This window comes from Arctopsyche grandis, chromosome 4 (genome assembly GCF_051622035.1).
Source record: "Arctopsyche grandis isolate Sample6627 chromosome 4, ASM5162203v2, whole genome shotgun sequence".
In the NCBI taxonomy this organism is placed as follows: domain Eukaryota; kingdom Metazoa; phylum Arthropoda; class Insecta; order Trichoptera; family Hydropsychidae; genus Arctopsyche; species Arctopsyche grandis.
Window position 1 is genome coordinate 15,392,517 of NC_135358.1, and position 27,192 is coordinate 15,419,708.

Consider the following 27,192-nt stretch of genomic DNA (forward strand, 5'->3'; position numbering starts at 1 on the left):
TTGAAATCTATGCACATACACAAATTATATGGGTAATAATTTTCCTCACATGGAATGATACAATTTAAACCAAACTCATTTTAAATGTTTGTGAAGCACTGGAGAAGGAAATCGCGGGATTGAAAAAAAACACACGAGCACAGTGACCTGAGATTTCTATCCACTTTACGAGTACAGTTATATTACTGAAATAAGACCCCAAAAAATAAATGTTCAACACAGTTCTTGGTGGTATTGAGAATTCGCCAAATAACGATAGTAGAGGAGGGTTTTAAAGAAAGTAAAATGGCCAATGCAGAAGACAAGAGACAATCGACCAGTTTACCTTGGAAAAAAACCCACAGTATCCAGTTATGGTTCACAGGATCGAGAGTGCAACCATTTTAGCAGCTGGCGAGATGTAAAATCTTCCGCTGATGAAAATCTCTTCGCATGTCTTTCTACAAATATAATCGATTTACGTAATTGCGAAATGCCAAACGTTCGAAAATGCTAAATAATGAGAAAGCGAAGACAGAAATGAATAGGTCATGTTGGCAAACTGTGCTGTTGACTTTTTTACATTCGACACTTTCAATGAATAAACATATTATTTAAAAAATATCATGTCAATGCAAATTGACAGTCGAGTATATATGTAGGACTTCTCTATGAAGCATATTTATTTACGGGAAATATTTAACTATTTATTCCAGCCAAGATATTTAATAATCATCTCAAACAACAAAATAAATTTACATACACATACATGATAGAAACAACTACATATGTACGTATTTTATGTAATATTTATTGAATGTAAATTATGTTAAAAGTTTGGTCATACAAAGGAACATCTCAGTGGCGTGCCGTGAGTTTTAAAACAGGGGCTAAATATGGACAAAAAAATATTTAAATTTTTTAATTATAATAATCTGTCTTGAAGTGGCGAGTATAATTTGTCATTTTTGTGCCAGCAGAAAGTCGCCTAACTGTCTTAATAACATCTAGTTTTCCTTCAAAACTTCATCTTCTGAATGATTTGTCGAGCAATTGATCGAGAATACAACATTCCAATGCCTTGTTATTTGTTTCCGCGCGCTTACCCCTGTTCTGAGGGAATCGTTTCGCGAACCGAGTCCCTTGTCATATTTGCACTCGAAAAGTTCTTTGTAAATGTGTTATTTTAACAACAAAAAAAAAATAGTAGTTTAGAATGATGTTTGATAGATACAAATCAGAATATTCTTAGTGAAAATTCCATGAGCGCTTGAAGAGATGAGTACATTAAAAAATGTATTGTCTTCGACAGAACGCCTATATGTAACAATTCGCTAGTATCGCAAAGGGAACAGAATTGAGACCGTGCAAGCAAACAACGCAGCGGACCATACCATAACAATCTACTACCATACTACTACCTCAGGTGAGCTGATTCCAATTTCTTAACTTCGCTTACCGAGTGAACTATATCAATATTTACAACGATTTTAATTTATTGTAGTTCAATTGTTGATATTTTTAAATATTAGGTAAATGATTTTATGGGATTTACCTAGTTACTATAGTCCAATGACGGCACGCCACTGGTGCACGTGTAGTGCAATAAGATGTATTATATTTTTAATTACTAATCAATTTTTGAAATGAGTTCATTTTTATTGAGGTTATCAAACGCTGAAATTAAATATTGAAATAAATGTATCTAAAAGGGCGGGCAGCTGACAGCAGACCTCGCTTGCAAATAATTGTTATAAAAAAGTACTAATGTGCATTCATTGGTATTGTGTCTATTGTAAAAGTGCTGCTGTTGAAACGAGCTCTGTTAAAAGTATATCCTGTCTTTTATGAACGACCTTTTACAATCGAAGGAAAAACGTCGGTTCACACACTATATGTTTTTAATAAAATATCAGAAAATTTGTAAAAGTGAGTGAAATTCAACAACAAAAAAAAATCGATTATATTCTTGTACTTGGCGATGTATCAACGTCTGCATTCGAAAATTTTGAAGAAATCTGATATTGTAGCCAAAAGTTCAGAGTATACTTTGAATCATTTCGGAGAAGAAAACACCACAATTCTGATATTTGTATTTAAATACATACAAACATACATACGTGTTAAAATGTGTGCTCTAGAAATTTTTTCAAGATGAAAACGGTATTACATATTTGCTTTATTTGGATTAGCGTGAAATAAATTCCACTTACGAAGTTCATTTACATTCTTTGATCAGAACGTTCTAAAAGCTCAACTATGTACTATACTGAATACAGTAAATTTTATTAAAATATCTAACGACAGATCTCACAATAAATTCTATAGCATTCATTACTGATATGTTCTCACATACATTACAATGACAAAAAAATCATACCGCTTTTCAAACAGCAAATTCCAACAATCGTTGTGATGTTTTTTTGCTTTCTTTAAATTTTTAAACCAGCGGTTCTTAAAGCGGTGCAAGTGTTCACTGCAAATGATCTCCAACATTATAAAATATAAACTAGTTGTTTTACCCGGCTTCGCTCAGTATTTGTAATATCAACAGCATAAACATGGCGAATCTAATTGTAAATATTCATTTGTTTTTTTATTAACTTTATTCGAATCGAATCAACGTTTCAAACAACAATACTTAAATACATACAAAGTCTCTTTCGAAATTATATATTAGATATTGCCTTACACTCAAATTACCAAACGATCCATTTACTAATCACATTGCTGACCATTGAACTATTTTGTTTTGGCATTTTCAGCGGGTAGAACACACATTATAGTGGCACAAATGATCCAGAATTCTACGTGGCTAATTTGTGAGAAAATCAGTGGTTACAACTGCGTATTACTACGACAACGCGGAAGATCTCACTTTTCATCGACCTTGACCGAGATTACTTTGTGAAATATGAGCGAACAACGACCGATAAAATGAGACACTTTTTGCGTGGATTCATGCCAGCTGTGTTCCATAGTGTGAATGTGTGCTAGTATGTAATGAGCGAGATAAGGCGACGATTTACTCGAGAATTGGGTAGTAGTTGGAATTAGACTGTTCGCATTCTCGCTCCACTTGGCATAGCCACTCTACCTCACGACAATACATGTGTATTTTCTTGAAAAATAATAATTGTAGAAAAAAAAGATTGAAAAGCCCCGTCTATCTTACGAAACGAGATCAAATATGCAATTGTGCGCGACGTGAACTTGTATCCTATGCACTCGTACATACCTCAAAGTACGCACTCGAAGAGTGAATAACGCATGCAAGATAAATATGCAAGAGAGCATTAAATAAATTAACATTGCATAAAGTCCCATAGAACAATTTCGACAAATATACAAGCACTCGTGAACGAATATTTGTTTATTTTCGTTGTGAATGAGTAGTTTCCAGTGTGCATCCGATGAGAATCTGCCGCCAGACGACATGGGGGGTGCATGTTGCACTAATATGCACCATATGTCGCACCAAAGATTCCAGAACTTCTAGAGTACATTTCGTACACGATTCCAACTTAGTAGCAGAATTAGATGAAGTAAATTGACTATTGTACATGATATGTAAATGTATACCACCGTAATATGATATTCAATTTTATATCTATATAATGGCCATCAGAAATGATCAGAAAGAAAACATAATGATAGGAAAAATACATAAAGGAGAAAAATAAATAGATTATTTCCAGTTAATACGAGTGCAAACATATGTACATATGTTAATTAAAAGTCTCAACGATTATTTTGAATGCATTCTCGATTTCAAGGATAGCTGCTTCAGCATGACAAATATTTATACTACATAATAGAGTCTTGAGAAGAGTATTTAAATGATTTTTCCTAAAACATTTAAGAGTATAACAGGGGCGTCATTTCAGCTTTTCCCAGGGGAGGGCAAAACTTTTGACCAGTAAGGAATGACTTTCTAGGGGGGGGGGAGGGGGGTGTATTATATTTAAAAAATGAGTGTATATGAATTTTGACTATTTCTTTTAATCATTTTTTCAGTTATAGAAAGGCAATCCTATTCAACAATTTGTTTCGTAGGATAAACGAGTTTTACAAATACATATCTTTCAAAGCAAGATAAACAACAAAAGAAAATATATTTGAGAGTTAAAAAATTTTTTCTGGGAAAAAACGTTTTTGTCTGATAATGTTCCAAATAATTTCAATATTATATTTTTGATGGTTTAGTATTTTAATTCAATTTCATAATAATAATTAAACAAGTGGATAAACCCGTTCAAATCTAGAGGGGGGCGGCTGCCCACCCTAGCCCCTCCCCCCTTAAATGACGCACCTGTATAAATATGAAGAATGGTGGCGGTTCATATTCTGATTAAACAGGTATAATATTTTTCCACTAAGGTTTCGGGCCGTGGAAATCTCTCTGTTATTGTCGCACAGCCTAAGTTGCGTGTGCGCGAGCAGAATACAAGTGGACTCGGTATAACGTCATCTAGTCACTTTCTATCCTTCTCGCGCACACGTAAGGAAGTCTGTGCGACAAAAATAAAGACATTTCCACGGCACGCCACTTTCATGTATGTATATATGTATGTATGTATTTTGTAATACATATACTGAACACCATGTCAATAGCTAAATTGGGTAAAATCTGCCACTTATGAGTTATGAGCAAAGGACGGCGTTCGGACGATGCTTTATGCACAAAAAATGGTTCACTATTGTCAACCATGTTTTTTTGCTCTCTTGCTTTGTACGGTAATGGCGAGGTCTATTGTTATTTAACGAGCACCAAGCCAACGCCTAAGTCTAGTTATAAGCAGTCTTAGGCGGTCGATGGATTATTTTCACACAAAAAATGTTGTCAATTTCTTAAAAAATCATGATTTTTTGCTCTCTTAATTTGAACACAAACTAAGCGGTCTATTGCTATTTGAAAATAATCCTTCTCAGCGCCAATCTTTGGTTATGAGTAGACATCGGATAGGTATCGGGCTAGAGGGTTTTGCCATAGTCAATTTTGTAGAAAAAACATTTTTTTAAAGCTTTTTTGCTTTCTTGCTTTCAACTCTGATGTAACGGTCTATTGTTATTTGCCCTTGCTCCGATGACGATCCAATGTCTAGTTATGAGATGAACGATAATAATTTAAATAATTTAATTCAATATTAATAATCGATAAAGAAAAAAGATCTAAAATTAAATTCAGGGCTTTCATTTCACCTAAATTATGAATTACTAATTTGTACAATTGTTTTAAATTAAAATAAAGACTTGTATTCACAAGGTGCGCGTAGTTATACATATTAGTGGATGTCTGCCGTAGTAATTATATACATATTTATTTTATGAAAAATTCCCCATATAAAAAGAATTTTTAAAAATAGCTCTACACTTACTAATAAAATTGATACTTATTCTACCGCATGGCAGAATATTTAGACATGTGGTTTTTATATGTAAATAAATGAATTCGAGTTTAACTGGATCAACTTTCGTGGTTCGTCAAATTCGCGGTATTGAGGAAGTGGTTTTTGCAGTAAATGAATCGTGTCGAATTATGCTATATTTTATCTTACAAATGTACATACAATTTACCTATATAATATCTTGAGCAATTAGCATACTCATTGCTTGAGTAAATCGCATACGCAAATTGCAAAAAAATTGTCACACCAAATTGTTCTATGCTGCAAACTTTGTTTATGCTGTTGAGCTTCAGAAATAGCTCGGTAAGTCTGACACTATGCAGATACCATGAATGTAAACAAGAAACAGTACAATTTTAAAGAAACGCTGGATGTTAGGAGTCGATTCTGCGATCCCAAATGTGGGAGTTGAAAAGAGAGCAAAAACCAACATCCAGGATCAGCGATGCGAGAATGCGTCTTGCGATCCTGAGGGTGAACCAGGCTAGCAAACGAGGATTATAATCAAACTGGTTTCGGTTAAAAAGGGGGCGTAGGAAACAAAAACAGTGAGTGGCAGGCCCATAAATTAAAGCGCGCAACTCGTCGACGAAACCCCTTTGAGCATCACCCAAACGAAACATCGTCAAATTTGTACATCTCCAAAGATACGACTCAAAATCTACTAAATTCCCCCCTCAGATACGCAGTGGTGTAGTGCTAAATAAAAAAAGTACCAGGGCGGTGTTTAATTTTTATGGCCCCCCTCCCCCACCTCATTTTTTCATTATTTATTTCAATTTATTCAATTTTTCTTTTTGGAGTCCGAGAGTTTGACTTCATTGAACGCAATGAGTTTGGACATAGGACAATTATGATAATTATTTATTATTTTAAAGACTTCAATTAAGTCGCCTCTTATTCTTCTCGTCTCAAGTTTTATTAATATTAGCCAAAATATATTTTTATTCCTCACTAAACAGTTTTCATATCAATCAAAGTGCTAGGGCGGCGACCTGCCCCGACCTGGCTCGACTACACCACTGCAGATACGTTCCTACGTTAACAACGTCGAGAAAATTGCTATAATTCAGTGTAAATCTCAGGCATATGGTCGATTTAGTAAATGACGACATCCCAAAGTGAACGGCAGATGATTATGAATGATGTAAATTACACAGTAAAATATAAATTCACTGAGTCCCAACTTATTTTCTTCTCCAATGTATTTTCTTCTTACACTTATGTTATGGTTGAGTTTAAACATAGTAGGTCCCTAACTCCTATGTATGTCTGTATGTATTATACTAAAGTACATAACGTATTGACCATTGCGTGCGCAGAATACATTAAAAACAGTTTGAGAATGTCAAACTGGACAATAAATCTATTTTATTGGTCTAAATTCGAGACAATTGCAATTCATCCCATCAGCTGTATTAAAATGTGTGTCTTTGATTATGTATACCAATATTGCCGTCCAACAGTACTTGTGTTAATGATGTCACCGTACTTTCTCAATGACAACGGCGAAATAGTTTGATTGGTGATAAAATAATATAGGTACGTAATATTTTAATTATATAAAAAATATATATATATATATATATATATATATATATATATATATATATATATATATATATATATATATATATATATATATGTACATACATATATGAGAAAGTAGTGTTGAAGAAGGGTAGGAGGTAGGTTTTTCTATTTTGCGTATAATTCGTTTGAATCGAAAGCCTGACGGATGGCACTGGACCGGTCTTATGAAAATAAAAAAAATATTTCAAAGGATCCTCCAGGTAGATTATATCTATATAAATTGAGAAGATAAACGATCGACAGCGAAAGGTTATTCAAATTGAAAGAAACCCAACAGTGTATGTGTGCTCAATGCCCTAAGTTTGTTAGGCTCAACATCTATTGATCCAATTTAAGTACATAGGTAAACAGAACAGAAGCTACTACAATATTATCCAAATTTACAAATAAATATATAAATATTATATATAAAGTATTCAAACTAAATATTAGACGGCAGAGTGACCGTAATTCAAGACTTGAAATTTTAAGCCCATTTCTTCTCTTCCGCTGACAATCATGTAACTTGAAATACAGGTAGATCTAATTTTCAAATTAAATCTTTACTTTTCAATGCTAAATACATATAATATCTATGACAAATATTTGAATACAGTTCCACGACAAAATGTTCAAGGACAAAACGCTCGCCGACATAATTTTCACGCGACAGAACGTTTACGAATAGAGGTCTGTTCATACCTATCCAGCACAAACCGGCAGCAGCAGGTATCATGCAAGTACGGACTGTATTCTTTGGTACATTCTATATGGACGCGTATGAATGCATGAATGGAGTATGAATGCGTCCATATATATGTAAGATGTACCAAAGAATACTGTCTGTACTTGCAGGATACCTGCTGCTGCCGGTTTGTGCCGGATAGGTATGAACAGACCTTAAAAGTGTACAAATTGATATTTTGGAGCCTGACCATCTTAAGAAGTGCAACAAATATTCGGTAAACGGATTATTTCGCACATTGTGATCGCGCGCACAACAATCGTTGCTACGAAAATCGCGAATATCGAATAATCTGGAACTCGAGTTCTCGTTAGTATGATAGTTCGTGTGGGTAATTCTCTATGGATGAAAATTTCGGGTGCCAGATGTTCCATGATCGAGATTTTAGTGACGTCTGCGAGATCGATTTTTGCGGAATTATCACCGAACCAAATATTCGTGTGATTTTAAATTTCAATTTCAATTTACACGACCTTCAAAAATGTTTTAAGCTGCATACTTTAAGCCTACAAACATACACTCATAAAAAGAGTGTTGGTCGATAATGTGCAAAATACACTTTGTTGGTTTCATCGTATTCGGTATGTATTGCAAGCAATACGATATCGCTCCAATGGAACACAAATACTAATAAAAACTTCATTGCGGTTCAAAAAAATGTAACCCACGAAGAAATTAATGCATTACTTATTCCGTAAACAATCGATGTGTTTCATCAAAGATGAAACTGTAAATCGTACCCACTCAATCGGCTTAACGACGAATCGTCGTGACCTACATTTCATCGTAAAAGATTATTCTCGTATGTATGGGACATCCTGCATCCTGGTCTTACATAGAAGATTGATTTGGCAATTGGAAGGCCTTCTGATTCCAAGCGTGCCACAAAATTGTCTACCAAGTTCAAGATTCGGTCGGCCATTAACGGTTCGTTAAAAATGCGGTCACACGATTCGGTTACTTTTGAGCTGACCATTTGACAGTTAAACCAAACACAATAATGCAAATATTCGATTAAAAGAAAACTAATACCCATCAACATAAGCTAGCCAAAATACATGAGGAGATAAGATTAGCGCGTACAATGGCGTGATCATTTCAATATGCTAATTTGTTCACTAGTGTCTATTTATTGATTTCATGTATTAAACTGTGTATTAAACATTTATTAAACTGTGGTTTAAAAGGTATGTAAAATGAATATTATTATATACATAATTTGAACCATTACTGCCACACGTTTACGAAACCTATGTCAATTATGTAGTTGTCGATCACTAATTCAAACACAGATAATAGCAAATATGAAGTCGTGAGTTTCTTTTAAAGAAGAAGTCATAAAAAAAACTTTGTTTATTTAAATTTAGACATCGCTTGCTTCACAATTTACTTGCTGGAAACAACTCGAGTCACCGATTACATGTAAAATATATCAGACACAAAAAAAACATAGGAAAAAAAATGAATTAAATTCGTATGAAATAAACTAGGAAAAACCAAATACATAAAAAAACAACAGATAACCGTGACATCAACGCCATTTTGATAAGGTTAGGATCGATGCTTATTTTATTGAACCTTAAATATTTGCTCAATGAATTTAGGTCTATCGGTAGATATGCAAGTTTAGACGAAACATAATTATCTTTTTCAAAAAAATCGAGAATGATAAATTTAGAAATGTGAAAACTGAATTTATCGACTGTAAACACAACCTGGTATACGTAATCAATGCTTAGGTACCGTGAGGCTAGACATGTATGTATTTTAAAAATAGTCATGCCAAAAGGCCATCGACTTCACATTGAATATGTGTATGTATGTACATTCAATATATGTATGTACATAGATGCCATTTATGACAATATGACAATATATGTAGATGAAATATGACATTTATTTAAGTGATTCCCAAAGTAGGCGCTACCGCCCAATCATCATCAGTACTTACATACTTTGCTGTTGCCAAAAATCTGAGTGAATTACTGCATAGGTCTTTACATTATACGATTCAAGCAATCAATAATATTATAATCAATTGAATGTGAGATTATTTGGACAGCTTTGTATTGAAAATTGCGAAGAATTCGACCGCTTGCTGCTTATACAGAAGTTCGTTGGCCAAAAAAGGTGTCTGTTTGGATCGGTTTTATAAACTGTTTTGAGTCAATGTTGGAGTTATTAAAAAATAACGATGAAAAAAAATGACATTGCTTATTTGACAGACTTATATATAACAAATTTAATTCATCAAATCTGAAACTCCAACGCGATTAATTGAATTTAATAAAAAAAACTGTTATTTCTGCGTTCATGGCAAAACTGATTTTGTACATAGCTTAGTTTGAGGGGATTTTACACAATTTGCTAATTTAAAAACATAACAAATACTGAATTATCTATTGTCAGCACTTGGAGATTCTTAATTCTGACTTTGATAAACTATTTGAAGATTTTCTTAAAATAAATATAGCCGATTGGATTCTGGACCCTTTTCTAAGTACAAAAACAAAAGATTCTTTACGTTACAAGAAGAACTGGTATAATTAACCACAAATTAGGAATTTAAATTTGTATTAAAAAATAGGTACTAGTAGTTCTGGCTGTAAAAGCAGATATGTAATACATACCTTCATTATTATTCTATCCAGGATTATGGATTCAAAACTAAGTTTGTTCACTTAAATAAGGTATATTTCTAAGGAGGCGTTGAGTAGTTTCTTATCAAAAAAGGGTGAGGTGGGCTAAATAAGTTGGTAGCCTCTGAATTTAATTGAAGTGTGTACATAAATAAAAGTAAGTAAAACTCAAATAAGATACGAGAGTGATTCACACAAATAAGTAAAAAAAACTCAAAGATAAATATGTATATCATTTAGAAATGACGAGAGTGTTAGTATTAGGTATAGCGTCTTCTCTTTTATACAAGATACGTATCACGCAAATTGTTACAATAGAATAGTACGTGTTTAGACATTTGCTCCAACGATGATGGCAAAAAGCATACGCAGATCTTCTTAAGGGTAATAATCCTCAATTTGCCAATTTGAATAGGCACGAGCTCCGAAACAGCCCCAAGTCTAGAAGGCATTCGGGAGCGGTTGCACATACTCGTCTTGGCATTGTCACGTCTCTCGAGATATAATGGACCATTTCCTATCCTAGTAGCAAGTGGATCGCCTTCTACGAGTAGCGTCCTGCCGATCCAATTTAAATACAATTTTCTCCCCGGCTCGCGTTTTCACTCGATCCGATTCCTAGTGGGCAGAACGGCAGATGATGATGATGATGGTGCGGATCCGGCGCTTCTGGGGACCTTCAATGCCGACCCAATTAAACAGCAGGAATCGTAAGAAATTGGACACGGACTCAATTGCCTCTCGGCAAATAAGGATACGTCGGATATGACAAGGACATTCGAAAAACCAAACAAGTCGTTGATTTATCCTTACAAGGAACTTTTCGATGTCTACATGATTATCGTCTATAATCATTGATGTACTACAAATGGCGGGTCTAATATTGGTTGAATCGTTAAATATTCTCAGACCATTAAATAACAGTTTTATGGTGTGGTAATTACGAACAATTAGTAAAAGTTCATATGAACTCACGTAGTCAGTTAAGCGGCGCTAGTTCAATCAAACTGAAGTAAAAAATACATTATTCGTATTATACGAATATCAACGTTAATTGGCAATTAAATGTATTACAAGTATGCTTTTTCGTAATGAATTGAAACCAAATCTTAACTGTTCAAAATCAGCATATTTGTATGTATATGTATATGGATGAAAAACTTTGGACTACAACCAACCGTGGACAAAAACTAGATTTGAATCAATATACGGATGTGTTTCCACACTTATACAAACATTCATACTTACTTCGGAATTTTTTTTCATAATACATAGTCTAAAATTAAACAATGATACTTGTCAACGACGTAAATGGCATTTTTCTTATATTTTTTTTCATAGATGGCCTTCGACAATATTTAGCTAAAATATTTGCAAAAAGTATACCTCATAGCTCCAAGTGCATGGAACGCCTGCAAATTTTTGCACGCAGCGTCCCAGCTCCACATCCTCGTGGGTCGTATATAAACTCTTGAGGCATTCTTTGATGTGAGGCGCTATCCTTTTCAGAGTCTCCCTGCTGAGAATGACCCCTGGTCCTCCCATACAGAAGTTTTCATCATATTCCAAAGACAACGATCCAAATTCCTCGTTATTCCCCCTACCAGCTTGACCTATAAACTGGGGTTTCCTACTATCCACAGATCTTAGTAAATTCTCCAACTTGTCGGCTTTTATGTAGACGTCGTCGTCTGCCCTCAAAAACCACTCAAACCTATCGACGAAATTGTCATGCATGTACAAGAGCATCATAAAGGACTTCTTCTGAGGCGGGTAGCTATCGTCAACTCCCTGTAGTGGGACCAAGGGTAAATAGGAACTTTTTGAATAGCCAGAGCTGAAGAACGCCATGCGACCTGGCAATTCTTTACCCCAAGTCCTATAAACTGCTGCAGCTCTCGTTTTCAAGTATTTGTCAGCGGTCATAACCCCAACAAATAGAAGGGATCGTCGAGAATTGTGGATAGTTTCGCCGTTGTCCAGCAATCCAATGACTTTTAGTGGTTCTACTATGGTTGGTTCTTGGTTTTTATAAAACGCTTCCGACCTCCTGTCGCTTCCCGGACATTTGCTCGCGTCCAACATCCTGCTATTTATGAATACACTTTTGAGACAAATTTTGACTAGATATCCCAGTAACAGTCCGACTATTAATCCTGCTATCAGGTGGAAATTCCTTTTTCTCCTCGCCATTTTGACACTAATTCTATCATTTGCTAGAGAACTTTCATTATAAATGGCACACGATTTCCACTGAACCGTTTGGTAACATACCATGCTTGGTCGTCAATGAGAATTGTCATGATATTCGAGAGATTAATACCATACTGGAAGTTGGTATCTCATCGCAGAATCGAGCAGAAAGTATATCATATTAGGAACGTCTTCGAAATTCCATGACTAGAAAGACTCGCCGGCTTGCTACGTGAAGAAGCTTATTTATGAAGAGTTGCTATTTTAGAAATTCGATATATTCACGTGTAAAATTATAATTGCACACGATGTGCATCACACACTAGAGCTACGAGAAGAAAACAAAAATGTACGACAATTATTATAATAAAGAATTTTGGCACAAATTCGTTATCGCGGCGGTGATTACCCAAAAATTAGAGTATTTTTAGTCGTACTCGAAAGATAAATAGCAGTTCGAGTAAAAAAATATGAAACGATGTTTATAAAATGGCATTTTGACAACTAGTTGCATTGACATTGGATTTACACACAACACAAAACACGTCAAACCCGGTCAAATTCATACCGACAACTGGCCAAGTTCTAAATTCATCTCAAGTTCCACTATCTTCAACTTTTGTGCGGTGTCGGAGTATACTAAAATATATCCGTCTCACTTTTTCTATAGGTAGTGTCATACTAAACGATAAGGATAGCAATAATGCACAACACGAAAAATATTGTCAAAAAATGTGTCGGTTACACCGTTAGCCCTTGCGTAAAATTTTACCTGCAAGTAATAATGTGAATAAAAAAAATAATTAAATTATTAATAATGAAAAAATGAGACCAGATAATCTCATTTAAAAAATCTAATTTACGATAACATCAATTAATAGCAATAGAAAACATTATTCTGCTAATATTCGTTCATTTTAAGTATTTGTAAAAGGATTAATTATTATTAAAGATTATGCGTGAAAAATATTTCGATGAATTTGTTTTCGAGGTGTAATATTTTTATTCTCTGAAATTTTACTGTTCACAATGTGCAAAACAAACAGTGAAGAGAATTTGCAAAATGCTTTATTTCGTACGTGTGTTCGTAAATTTAACATCATAGAAAATAGGTCATGAGCCATATGCGACTAAACAAAATTAAAATATTTATTTTTTTATTCCTAATATTCACACATTTTGAGCAAAGTGATGATTGACATAGTCCATATTATTTAACTCGAACGTGAATATAATACATATATGTGTATATATAAAATTAAATTAAATCTATAAAAATAAATACTGCCATTAAATGAGAAATTTTTACTATTTATTTCCTTTCCGTTTACATTTTTTAAAATAATCATTTTTATTCCGTTTACATTTTTTTAAATAATCATAATTTATCATTGTTTAGTTTAGTTTTAGTGTAAACTTTTAAAAACATTCTTAGGTAACCAATTTTGTATTTAAATACAATAAGGCGTTAAAATAAGTTTTTATAAGAAAAATGAATGGACATTTGAAATATATCGGTTTTAGTAATATGTCAGTTTTAAAAATATATTTTTTTTTGAAAAATTAGGTTTACAAGTGAATAATTTAATATTGAACGAACAAATTATAAGATCAGACTATTTTTTACAATCAAACTAGGCATTACAGCGAAAACAAGAAAAAATCGAAGCGATTCGCATTTATGAATGATTGCGGCCATAGCCGGCGACAGTTGCGGCCGTCGACCGCTTGCAATCGAATTAAACACAATTTACTTTAAATATCGATTGAGCCCCAAAATCGAAACTTCAACAATTTCAAAAATAATATTATAATTTTAGTAACGAAATCCAATCATTAGAAAGTCGAAATAATGCAATCGGCGAAAGCGAAGTGCGCGGTTTGGGCACGCGGTACTGTCGGTCCGGATGTAGTTGTTCTGCCATAGCGGTCGGTGCGGCTGCCGCTCCAACCGCCCGGGGATGCGGATGACTCAAGAAATGGACGACGACGAGAAGGGGTGAGTCGGAGGGCGGAGACCCAGGAGGGGCGATGAGGAAGGAGAGAGGGCGCTGCGCCCCCGGGGGCCCCTCGAGGCTCCCACGTTTCGGCGCGTCGCCGGCCGCCAGAACCGGCGCTGACACTCGCGGACGTGTCAACGCATTCGGGGGCGGAGGCTCCGGGGGCCCTCGCCGGATTCGAAGCGAAGGGGGCGAGACGCGGCCGGGGGCGGCTTTGCGTGGGGGGCGGAACCCCGCAACGGCTTTGACTTTGGCTTTGGCATCGGCATCGGCATCGGCAACGCGCCGGCTTCGGTTGATGGCCGCCGCCGCCGCCGGCAAACGGACCGGGCCGCGCCCTTCACTTGCATATTCTACCCCCATAATAATGGCCCCTGGCCTGTTTCGAGGCGCCCTACGCCGAGAATGCCGCTCGGCTGGGCCCGCCATATGCGAGGATCGCTTCCATATGCGAGGTTATTGACCAGGGGACGCGTGGCGCGGGGAGAGGCGAGGGGCGCGCGCGCCCTTTCCCAAATGCCCCTTCGACCTTTCCACAAATCCTTTCCCGTGCCCCCCTCGCTAGCGTCTCCTTTCCACCGAGGATCACACGTGCAGACCAATTTCTCTTTCTCTGCATAAGCGTGTTGACGTAACGAATCACGTGTTCCTCAAAATTCGCAAAACAATAACTGTTTACACCCCCCGCTCCTCGAAAGGTGTTATGTACATATTTTTCAAAAATCGATACTGCTCAACTGGATTTGGAACCCGACGTCTTTTTATTCCATGTCGGATTTAAGGTTAAATCCAACATATGCAAGCTCGATCACTTCTCCATATGTGGCGAGTCGCTAGAAAGCGATTCGTAAAATGTTTCATTTTCAGACATCTGGCAGAATTTTTACCATATTTAATAAAAACTCCACCACCCATACTTCGACCGCTGTGTGAAGACATCAGTCGTCTAAACTATTTCTTTGTTTCTTATCAACTATACAATACTCTTCTTATTCCGAATTTGTATTCGGATGTAGGCGACTACCGTGGGCAAGCCTAAACAATTTTTCGAGTCCGAGTCCTGATGACCTGATGTTCCGGAGCCGAGAGAACTTCACCGTTTGCCTTCTATTTTCCCCCGCTATGATTATTTGTAGAAGGCGATATTTGGGGTTGCGAATAACGTGGCCAAAATGTTCCATCTTACTGGGCTTTAATATAATAAACTACATCATCATACTTCATCCGCTGTGTGAAGACATCAGTCAAAGGGTACATGCCGCCTCGTTGGTAAAATTCGATGAATATTGTAAGAACGTAAAACCATTTCTTTGTTTCTTATCGACTACAATATTCTTCTGATGCCGAATATGTATGCATTTTCGTGTCCAAGTCCCATCCATGACCTGATGTTTCGGAGCCAAGAGAGCTTCTTGGCCATTTGCCTTCTATTTTCCCCTCTATGATTGTTTGTAGAAGGCGATATTTGAGGTTGTGAATAACGTGGCCAAAATGTTCCATTTTACAGCACTTTACCGTGTCAATAAGCTCTCTTTTTGTAAAGAAGCTGGAGGACTGTTTCGTTCGTTACATGCTCCTTCCATGATATCTTTAACATCCTCTGGTAACACTACATTTCAAAGGACTCTATCGTGTTCAGGCTTGCCGCATTCATATTTTGTATCCGTACATGAATTCGAAAGCGCCATTTTTATAGACGACCTTCGACAACACAAAACATCTATTTCATGTTGCCAAAGTCATTTCTTGCTGTTTCGATCCTTCTCATCTCCATTTCAGAACTGACATCCATATTGATTATTGCTCCTAGGTATACGAACTACAATATAGGTTTTCAAAAATATCACTTAGTTTTGCCGTCCATAACATGACGTTGACAATAATTTCGTCTTAAAACATAAATTTCCACCATTAAAAAATCGATCTTCATGTGCCTTGTCCTCCTAGAACTCTTATCTATACTTTGTCCACGACTCTAAACAGCGCTCGGGTGCTAAGGCCAAACCACTGCCGAAGATTCTTCAACCGAGATTCAGCCCCTGACTGCGTTGGCTTGCCCTCTTTCCCTGGATTACTAGGCGCAGGAGATCTTATTTCTGGTTCCGCACCGCATGTCCAAGATAATCTAATTTGCGCTTATGCACATTGTTGCGCACTTCAATATGGTTTTCCATCAGGGCTAGCACCTCTGCATTGGTTCTACGCGTCATTCATGAGATTCTCAGCCGTCCCTCCCTTTTGTTTATCCACATCTTATAGGTCTGCAGCTCATAGAGTCTGCTTTTGTCCTGGTACGCTCGGTTCGACTGATCCTCGTTTGACTGAAATGGATTTTTTTGACTTCTCGTCTGCTTCAATGGGAGTTTGTAAATATATACAAAAAACATTGAACACTCCTGTTCAAGCAGTTGAGAAATTTATAAAATCCGTTTCGGTCAAACGAGGATCAATCTTACAGAGTAGACCCGCTTTCGTCCCATACAAAAAGATTGAAAATGTAACATTCAATGCTAGCTGCACTCAGGGGCTATGTACATCAATTGCGTCTAATGATGCCTTTAAGTTATAAAAAAAAATCTATGTATTCCATAAATAAATCAATACTTGCGCATTTTGTAAATTTTGATCGAATAGAGCATTGTAACAGATGGATACCTAAATCTCCATCACTTTCACAATCTTCATCGAATTAGTTTTCATCTCTTGTTTTCGAAATTTCATTTCATTCAGTTTCAATGCAAGAACTATAACGAAATATAAAAGTAAAATTCTATCGATTTACGTACAGTGTTGTACTGTTTGACTTAAATGCAATGTGACACTGAAGTGAATTGCTATTGGTCATCGTTAAGGGTTTGCAGGTCGAGAGGGGGTGTAAGTAACAGCATGTACGCTTTACCCAGATGTCTTCCTGAAGTGGACGGACTAAAATTTATAGACTGAATATTAATCATAGTTTCAATTTCGAAGACTAGGATATTTTGATCGAAAAATGACGTCCTGATCAACTGTTTCCAAACATTAGCAATTCGGTTGGTATTGATTGGTGACCAGGCTCGTCCATTTTGAAAATTATTTTGTTTTCCGTTTCGCATGTTTGTTGAGGTTCTTGCTGTAGTTATGTTTAACTATGACGTCGAGGAACAATGAACTTGAATCATATTTAGCAGAATTCAGAGATTAATGAAGTGTGCCTCCAAATTGCGGGGTTTTTTTTTTTTTTTTTTTTTTTTTTTTTTTACTAATATGGATCTATTCGCCAGTCAGATGAAAGCCACAGATATAAAAACTCACAATAACTTTTACAAGTGTTGAAACAAGTTCTTTCAGGGTTGTAGGAAGTCTTTGATGCCGATGCATGCTGTGACCCTATTAAATTCGTTCCTAGGTTAAAGGTCATCCCATGATGTAAGAGTGTGAACATTTTATCATCACATTTGACATAAGGCTGATATCTGATGTTCAATTTCAATTGGATCTGTTTCAATATTAAATGAATATGGTTCTGGTGTCATTTTCAAGACTCACGAAATAGAATTGATGTAGTTTTAATGACAATATAATTTTAAACGTTTTCTCCCAATTCTTCTAATGAAGGGTTTTGTGTGCTAGGTAATCTCAATTAACCTTTTAAATTGTCTCATTGTAAGAAATAAATGATCGAAAATAAAATTTCAATATTCAAAATTCACTTTTGTTTTTATAAATTATATTGAAGTACCCATCATGAATTATTAAAAATTAAAAAATGAAATGTAAACTTTTTAAATCAGGTGATATTAACAGTTTTTGTAAAACGTTTCCATATCATGTTTTAAAATTATTCCGCCGACGAAATGGATTGATCTTAAGATCAACATGAAATGTTTTGAATTGAAGCATTCTTTTGATTTTCACATATGACTCGTGCATCTCCAATGAAATCATAAAACAAAGAAATTATTAATGATGACTTTGTATATTTATGATATGAGATTCATGTTTGTTTTGTATATAGCACAAAAATTTCAAACAATATTTTTTTATTTTAATTTATAGAAAACTGTTTGTTGGTGGGCTGTCATGGGAGACAACTCAAGAAAACTTGCAACACTACTTCTCCCGTTATGGGGAAGTTATAGATTGTGTTGTAATGAAAAATAATGATTCAGGAAGGTCCAGGGGCTTTGGATTTGTCACCTATGCTGAACCATCTGTTGTGAACGTAGTCTTGACCAACGGACCGCACACTTTGGATGGAAGGTAAGAATTTTTGCGAATCATTTTACGTGAATGGTCCACATCCAGGCAGTGTCCAAATATGGATTATTTGGAGGCGTTCATGTTTGTGGTAAATCATACTTCTCACCAGTAAGATTGTGGAGTTGGACAAATGTCGTCTACTATATTATTTGGTGTGATACACTTGAATATTAAATAAAATGTGAATCGATTTAAAATAATTGTGATACACATGTATATCATTTTAAAAACATTATTTTTATTACTTTAGGACCATTGATCCCAAACCATGCAATCCGCGCACTTTACAAAAACCAAAGCGGGGTGGTGGTTATCCCAAGGTTTTCCTTGGTGGTCTACCATCCAACGTGACCGAAACTGATCTGAGGGTTTTCTTCTGCCGCTATGGAAAGGTTATGGAGGTCGTCATCATGTATGATCAAGAGAAGAAGAAATCAAGAGGTTTTTATTTTGGATATATGGCTTTGCTTACATTTTCAATCAAATTTTCAGTGTTTTAATCAGGCATTTTACTTTTCAAGGCTTTGGATTTCTTTCATTTGAAGATGAATTGTCTGTTGAGCGTGTTACCCAGGAACACTATATAAATCTAAAAGGAAAACAGGTAATAATTTAGTTTTTTGGAATTGCTGATACCTCTTATATGTGGTGAAGTGTTCAAATTTTAACAATTTTGTTGATTTTATAGGTGGAGATCAAGCGAGCGGAGCCACGCGATGGATCTGGTGCAGGGGGCAAAATGGGCAGTGGTGGGGGTGCTGCTGATGGAGGCCAATGGGGTCCACCAGCTGGTGCTCCGATTTCGATGATGCAGAGCCACAATGGACAGATGGGTGGACCTCCCCTCAACATGCCCATGGCTGGACCTAACATCATGCATAGGTTGTTATCCACCTTTACTTAATTGATTTCAGGCTCTTAAACCTTTCATTTTGCTTAATAATTTTTTTTCTTGACTCAGCTTACTTGATTATGTCTATATACTTACTCATGTTTTTGTAATTACAGTTACCAGGGTTGGGGCACTAGCCCTGGACAGGGATCGTATGCTGGGTACGGAACTCCGAGTGGGCCCGGATCCTATCAGGGTTGGGGCGCTCCACCGGGACCTCAAGGGCCGCCGCCACAATGGGGAAATAACTATCAACAGCATCCCCCTCAAACTCAGGGGTATGGCAGCTATGGTAAGTGAAATTTTATGTGTTTATTTTAGTATATTTTTATTATGTCTGCATATTTGGATAATGGTAGAAAATTGAATTTTGTGTCAATATTATCAATGTGACACTATCTTTTAAATACATTTATATTACACATGCTAGTTAACTTTAGATTTTCAGCAAATTTTTTTATTCACCATTTTCTTTAAAATTATTTTGAATTGAATGTGTGAATTTAGGTGTTGTGTATTTATTGATATTTGAATAGTTTGTCACACTTTGTATACTGAGAGATTGTTTTATATCTTGTTAAACATTTTAGAATGCTCCAATGAAAAAAAATCTCTGTTTTTATTTTTGCTTATTTTTACTGCTCATCATCACTTTTAAGATCTAAAGCATGTGTGTAAAAGGATTAATATGTGGTAAATTGAACATGACTTTGAAGTAAATAATTTGAAGAACCAATTTCCAACTATGCATTATTGATATATTTGTAAGGTATTTTTAGGTGTAAATTTCACTTATTTCAGTTTCAACGTTGTACATAGTTATTTATTTATTAGTTAAGTGTGTATGGAACGTATGAATTAATTAAGTATTCAGCATCTGGGAGTTGCTAGTGACGTTTTAAAGTTTATAAAGAGAGGAATGGTTAATCAGCAACATATCGTGGCTTAGGTCCAGCAGGCGCCTCAGGTGGAGGGACTTGGAATAACTGGAATATGCCGCAGAATTCAACTTCAACAGGATCTGGTTTGTATCCCGTTTAGAACTAGTAACATTAAAGCTTCACATATTAATATGTTTCAAAAGTGAAGCGATGATTCTTTTTTTTACTAGTGAAAAAAGTAAAAAGTGGTGATATTAGTTTTATTCGAAAAATCAAACTAGTCTGATAATTTTTCCTTTTTTTCTTCATGTTATTTTGATGTTTGACTAAATTATACTTGGTGTACATAGTGGTTTTTTTGATTATGTAGTTTTCATAATTAGTATAAATTACTAGACTGATTTATATTTAAATAATAATTAAACTATAGTTAAGCCAATTTGGACAACCTTCGGTCAGAAAAAAGATGTGTGATTTGATAACATGGGATATTCATCAGTGGTTCTAAACATGTATCATTTTGCTTCAGAAAAGGTATAGATTATAGTGGGATCGTATAGTAGCTTCATTGTTCCAAGATTGCACACACGTTTAATTTTTCAGATTGTTATAATACTTGATTGATATCTAACAGCACCATTATACTAACCGAAATAAGATAGAATTAGTGAAATTTTGCTTTGAAAGTTTGTGGTCTGTGAGAGGTGAATGAGGAGAATGGATAAATGTAATGTTTTCCAATTGTGTGTGTTTCCGTTGCAGGTGAAATGTATGGGCGTGGAGGTAGCGGGGGTGGTGGTTCAGGAGCACCGGGCTCCCTGGGAGGTGGCGCAGGAGTGGGCGGTGGCGTAGGCGGCGGTGGAAAGCCTACTCAGGACTATGCAGCGTATCAACAATATCCACCACAATACCAACAGCAAGATCAGGTTAATCAATTAAATTCTTTCATTGACTAAAGAATATTTTACTTGTATTTAATGAGCTACATATGATAATTTACTGTTTATTATTCAGAATATTATATTTATATTTATAAAAAATTATGAATGAATACGGAATTTTGTGGGATGTAATGCTTTAATTATAATATATGACTTTTCTAGTTAATCGAAATTTTTTTGCCTATACAACTGAATTCCAATATAAGTTCCTTAATTTTAACGTTTAGTATTACTTTATTGTAATCAATAGATAACACAATACACTATTTATCAGAGCTCATCATACGGTGGAGTGCCTCCACGATCAGCATATGGCTCAGCTGGCGAAGGTGGATATTCAGCAGGTGTTGCACATCCAACGCATCAACCTACCACTCAGCCGGGTCAGTTGCCACCACAGAAGCACTTCGATTTTACCAAGGAGTGGCCTGCCTCATGACCGCCACATCACCATAAGTGAAATTCTGCACCCCATTGCCCAATTGCCCTCTCAACTTCATCAATACAACACAATTCCAATATCAATTTATTGTCCATCGATACAGCAGACAGTAATTTAGTTTCTAGCCGGCCACTCACCGTTACTTCTTCTCACTACCATTCAGAGGACTCTACTGTATCCGTCGAATCAGATAGCCAATACGATGTTTCAGATGCGAATTTTAAATGTGTCGTGGATTCTGTACGCAATAAATCCGATTGTGTTTACTCCTTGTCACCTGGGGAAATTGTGAGACACTCTGCTGTGAACTTTCAACTTGATATGTCCAATTCTCTATCCACCTTTGCAGGTTCAAATTATCGAAATAGCGATACTAATGCACTTCAAAATGATTACCATGCTTCTGACACCAAGTACACAATCTCACAGAATGAAAGTTATCCTTTAATTGCGTACAATCCGGCTGTTTTTCCTTCGGATCCTCTCTATCACGCCGATTATAACATGAATGTAATACCGCTGTCTGATTCGCAGAGCATGGTTTCCGAAAGGAACATCTACCAATCTCGAATGTCTTGTTTAAAGTCGGGCCTTAAGTCGAACACCTTTCGCCAGTATCATTTCGGTAGTCAGCTTGTTTCTGGTTATACTTGGCTTTTGACTGGAAATTACGACTACACAAACAATCTTGGAATGATGAATCATGTCCAATCCAATTCATATAGGATGCCTCACACACGAATTTTAACATATAATGTTTAATGAGCACTCCACATAAAATATTGCAGTAATATTACTCGTTAAGATACATATATTAATCACTTTAAATAGTTGCATTTAGCTTGTTTCCTTCAGTTGGATTTTTCAGTTGGTTGTGATGATAGATGGCCTCAATTTTACTGAACTTGTGTTATTTTCCAAGGCTTGGGGCTTGCATTTCCAATACATCCGAAATTAAAATCACAATCACACGTAGAAAACAGATGTTTTTTCGAATGAGTTTTTTCTTCACCTCAAAGTGTTATAATTTTTTTTATGGTAAATATTATTTTATGAAACGACACATAATTACATATGTGAAAAGGCTGGCAAATGGAAAATGGTAAATGAGCGAATCAATACAATTGGGCTTGATGATTGGTTGATATATTATTTTATATCATATTTTTTTATTATTGGTTTACACTTTTGGATGGTTTTGTGAAACCTGTAGTTATTGCAAGCTGCATATTGGCATTTAATTAGTGATGCGGATTGCATTTGTGGCTCGGGTTGTATTTGTTTTAATTTTTTCTCTTGCGTTAGTTCAGTGTGCGCGTGTATGACAGACGGTTTCCAGATTTACTGAGGCAACTCTAAATGGACTTTATTTTTTTGTCTTATGACAGACATTTTAACCTCCTTAGTTTTGACATTAAATCCTACATTTAAGATATAAATATTAGATTCTCGGTTATATATCCCTAGACTAGAACTGATTAGGATTAAATTTATGCTTTAATTGTAAATTCATCAGGTATTTTAATTATTACAGAGGAATTTGTTACTTTTCTTTATTTATATATATCGTATGTATCAATTTGACAGGCAAACATAAGTTAACTAATTTTAAGCCTCACACGCTCAAGTTGCATAAGCATTATGATAAAATATGTTTAAATAGCATAAAAATACTTTGTAACTTAACCTAATCTACAAACAAGTGAGAAAAGAAATATATAAAATTGGTAATTGTATATCGCCTACAATATTTATCTACTATTTTAACAAACTTACACCAAGTATAGGAAATTTGTATAAAGATTTTAAGGAGCTAAGGAATATGGGATGGGATCAGATTTCAAAATGCGTCAATCAGAGTCATTTAGTAAATAGTGATATAATTAATGGAGATAATAATCAGTTATATAGCTCTTCCTTAAATACATATTGCCAATTAAGTGTTTGTCATTGATAATTTGTATATTGCTTGCTTGGTTAAGCTTCTATAATTATTACTAGTGAGTATGGACACAAAATGTTCCTTGTTTTTTACGACATAGGTAATTTGTTTGTTATTCTTACAGTTAGGTTTAAGGGGCTATGTAAGGTTTTCTAAGTAATTTAACATTTGATAAACAATGGCTGCCTTGTGAATTTGATTGGTCGCATTTGAGAAATCTGCACTCCCCGGCATATTTGTTATAAAATAGTTTACTTTATTTACTTTGTTGTGATCTTATATCTATATTCAACTATATATGTATATGTAATTTATCGATTTAAAACAAATTGAGGTACCTTATTAACTTTTAATTCTTACATCTGTAATTGCTACGTCATTAGGAGTGAAAGATTAGGTTAATAATTGGGGGAGAAGCATTTAACATCTAGAGTAAATCTTGTGTGACTTGTGAAGATCCTTCTTCATTTTATGTGTCTGAGAGTTATTATATTCCAGTCATTATATATACATATTTTAATATAAAACGATTTATTTTTATTATTGCATTATCCTCGTTCAAATTTTAAATTATCATGTGATCTCTTAGTGCAAGTATGGTTTTATGTTCGCGGAGGAGACTTCTGCTAAGCCTTTCGAATTAAAATTGTTGATATTTTTTTGTTAATATTATTCTAGCGAAGAGCATTTTATTTTAATATAATGTATTTTATTGCTGGCATGATTTGGATATACATAATTTATGATGCCTTATCCAAATGGATTTTTAGGAGCTAATTTGGTTCAAACTGTATTATACAATCATATTATGTGAGAGAAAGTAAAATTGTACAATAAAAGTACATCAAAATCGTGCTTCACAAAATTAATATTATTAACTTAAATGAATAAAGTCTAGTTGTTGAAATATAAAGAAGTAATGAAAAAAATTATCTTTACTGATTATAGAAGAGTGCAAAATGGTTTTATTGTATAGAAATTTATTGGATGATTTAAAAGAAATAGGTAGAAAATATGTAAGATTGTTACTCGATATGTTTGTCTGTCATACTAGAGTTGCCTCAATACTATTCTGGGACTTGGAACCGCCGCTGATGCTTTATACTCCTTTTTTTGATAAAATATTTTTTATTATTATTTTATCATTATCCTTATGTTTTTGTCAATATGCAATCAATGTTTATCACGTATTTATCTGTATTGCATCATAAATAATTGTCTTTATAGTGTCGTAGGTAATTTGAGCATTTGTACATTGCTAAATTAAAAAAAAAAATCAAACCATAAACACATTTTGATATAATATACATATTAGTAAATGCAGTTTTATTAATTTAGTTATGCGATTTAGAAATGTTTGTGTAGTGACCTTTGAAGCAATTATTGAGAAGTAAAATTGTGTAATACATATGTATATTTATACATATATATATATTATATACATCTATATGAAAGATTATAAATTTAATTAATGAATTTAACCATCGTAATTGACTAATTATCTGTTGACACAACCGTTAGATTGTAGTTTGACGGTAACGTTTTGTATTATGACATTAAAAGATAGGCCAGAGAAAGCATTTATATATTGGCGCCTAGTTTTCAGCATTCCTCCAGCTCTGATTCTGCTGAGATACATATTTATATATACTCGTGTATATATATATAAATATATACAAATATTTATACTAAAAGGTATTCGTAATTTTAAATTATGATGTGGAAAATGTGCTTAACACGATCAACTATTTTATTGTATGTAAACATAATTCGTTTCCACATTAATCAGATTTAAATAATGTTACAATTATTATTAATCGCAAAATTCAGGTAATTTACTCTTAAAGGTTATTAGTAAAATTTATACATAAATTCTCTTATATTATATGATATGCACAGACACAGATATTTAAAGGTAAAATTATATACTTAGAGCAAGTTGTTATTTATTTGTCTTAATTAAAAGTCTTAATTCTTAAACAATATAGTAAAATAACGGAAAGTACATTACACTCGCGATTTTTAGGAAATTTTCGACTGATGTACAGACACAAGATATATTTACAGAATAAGTTTTACCTATTAAACATAATTACGGTTAACTTGATAAAATTTAAAATAATTACTTTATATTAGTTTGTACACAATAAATGTGTTGGGCTGAAGCGGTACGTGACCGTTAATTGTAACGGTCGAGCTCTCCCATTTGTTTCTGTCTTTTTGATTTGATCGTCTATATTGGAAATGGGCCTCTCCCTAGTTAATAATGTGTCAATTTGTTGTGCAAGCATGATGTCTTAGAATCAAATCAAATCAAAAAACTGAAATAGACTTGTATAAGTTAACGTTTACGTTTATTATCTATATACATATACATATATATATACATTATATGATAGAAAAGGACGTCCTACTACCTAAAATAATTAGTTGATTACGGTTTAAATTATTAATTTAAAAAAAATTGTTGTGCGAAGTTTAAGTATTGATAATTATAACTTGTACACATGTTACATTAATTATTTTCAGCATATACTTAGTAGATACTGCATTGATATAGGTATTCTTGGGTAAATTTTAGTCTTAGCCTTTATATGTATCGTAATTAGATACAGGTTCAGTAGTGTTTCTTATAATAAGCTTTCTTTAATTATGAATTATGATTACAAGTTTAAATAATAATATTACCACTTGCAAATATTTGAAATATCTTATGGATTATATATCTATTTGTAAGAACATTATAAAACGTAGATAAAAAGGAAAATTTAAAGAATATATCGTATTTTCAATTTCATTACAACGATTTCCCATCATATTATCTCTATGTATCCTCTCACTCCTCTCTCTTACTCTTGTATCAATTTACTCATTCAATATAAAAATAATTATAAGTTACACACAAAAAAGATCATCACATCAGTGGTGTTGCAGCTTAATTATAAAGGTGAGTTAAGAAAACACGTTGTTTGTTAAACATTTATTTATTCGAAAAATTCAATGGGCACACATTCAGATTATAAACACGAGGGTAAGTATACTATTACAAATTTAACATAAAATTAAATTATACAGCAACGATTCTTTGGGACTGACGCATGTACAATTTCGTATTTTGACATAATTTTCAATCGATGCATTTTAAATGTGAAAGTTGTGCATTTATACATTTACAAGAATTGCGTGGCGTGTGATCCACTTACCAAGAGGTTCGTATATATTTTCCAATTGACACAAACAACTCGCTGAAGCGTTATAAGTATTTTATCTATTTCTAAAGTTTAATTGACATCAAGGTTGATATTTATTTTTTATT

General features: G+C 34.4%; 2 protein-coding genes across 4 annotated transcripts in view; one reads left to right on the forward strand and one right to left on the reverse strand.

Annotated features, from left to right (window-relative positions):
* The window catches only part of Chsy (Chondroitin sulfate synthase), a 35,640-nt gene extending 22,524 nt beyond the window's left edge, over positions 1–13,116 (reverse strand). Inside the window, exon 1 of the mRNA XM_077428787.1 lies at positions 11,730–13,116. Within this exon, the coding sequence (XP_077284913.1) occupies positions 11,730–12,620 (891 nt within the window). The 5' untranslated portion in view covers positions 12,621–13,116. The remainder of the gene's footprint in view (positions 1–11,729) is intronic.
* A 1,314-nt stretch (positions 13,117–14,430) lies between these two features.
* On the forward strand, positions 14,431–26,645 carry Hrb27C (Heterogeneous nuclear ribonucleoprotein at 27C). Of its 3 annotated transcripts, XM_077428788.1 has the most exons (9): positions 14,452–14,535; positions 18,575–18,778; positions 19,029–19,219; positions 19,300–19,382; positions 19,467–19,660; positions 19,787–19,962; positions 20,620–20,694; positions 21,314–21,477; positions 21,767–26,645. In XM_077428788.1, exons 1-9 carry the CDS (start codon positions 14,498–14,500, stop codon positions 21,929–21,931), a joined length of 1,290 nt encoding a protein of 429 aa, XP_077284914.1. In that variant the 5' UTR covers positions 14,452–14,497; the 3' UTR covers positions 21,932–26,645. The 3 variants fall into 3 exon arrangements, with proteins under 3 accessions (XP_077284916.1, XP_077284914.1, XP_077284915.1); XM_077428789.1 differs by lacking the exon at positions 20,620–20,694; XM_077428790.1 differs by lacking the exons at positions 20,620–20,694; positions 21,767–26,645 and having other exon boundaries at positions 14,431–14,535; positions 21,314–21,660.
* Positions 26,646–27,192: the final 547 nt, after the last annotated feature.

Bases quoted from the DNA above. Each gene is read 5' to 3' on its own strand.
- Hrb27C (XM_077428788.1), top strand. From the start codon at position 14,498: ATGCGGATGACTCAAGAAATGGACGACGACGAGAAGGG. The intron at 18,779-19,028 runs GTAAGAATTTTT...TTATTACTTTAG, and splicing joins CCGCACACTTTGGATGGAAG to GACCATTGATCCCAAACCAT. The intron at 19,383-19,466 runs GTAATAATTTAG...TTGATTTTATAG, and splicing joins TAAATCTAAAAGGAAAACAG to GTGGAGATCAAGCGAGCGGA.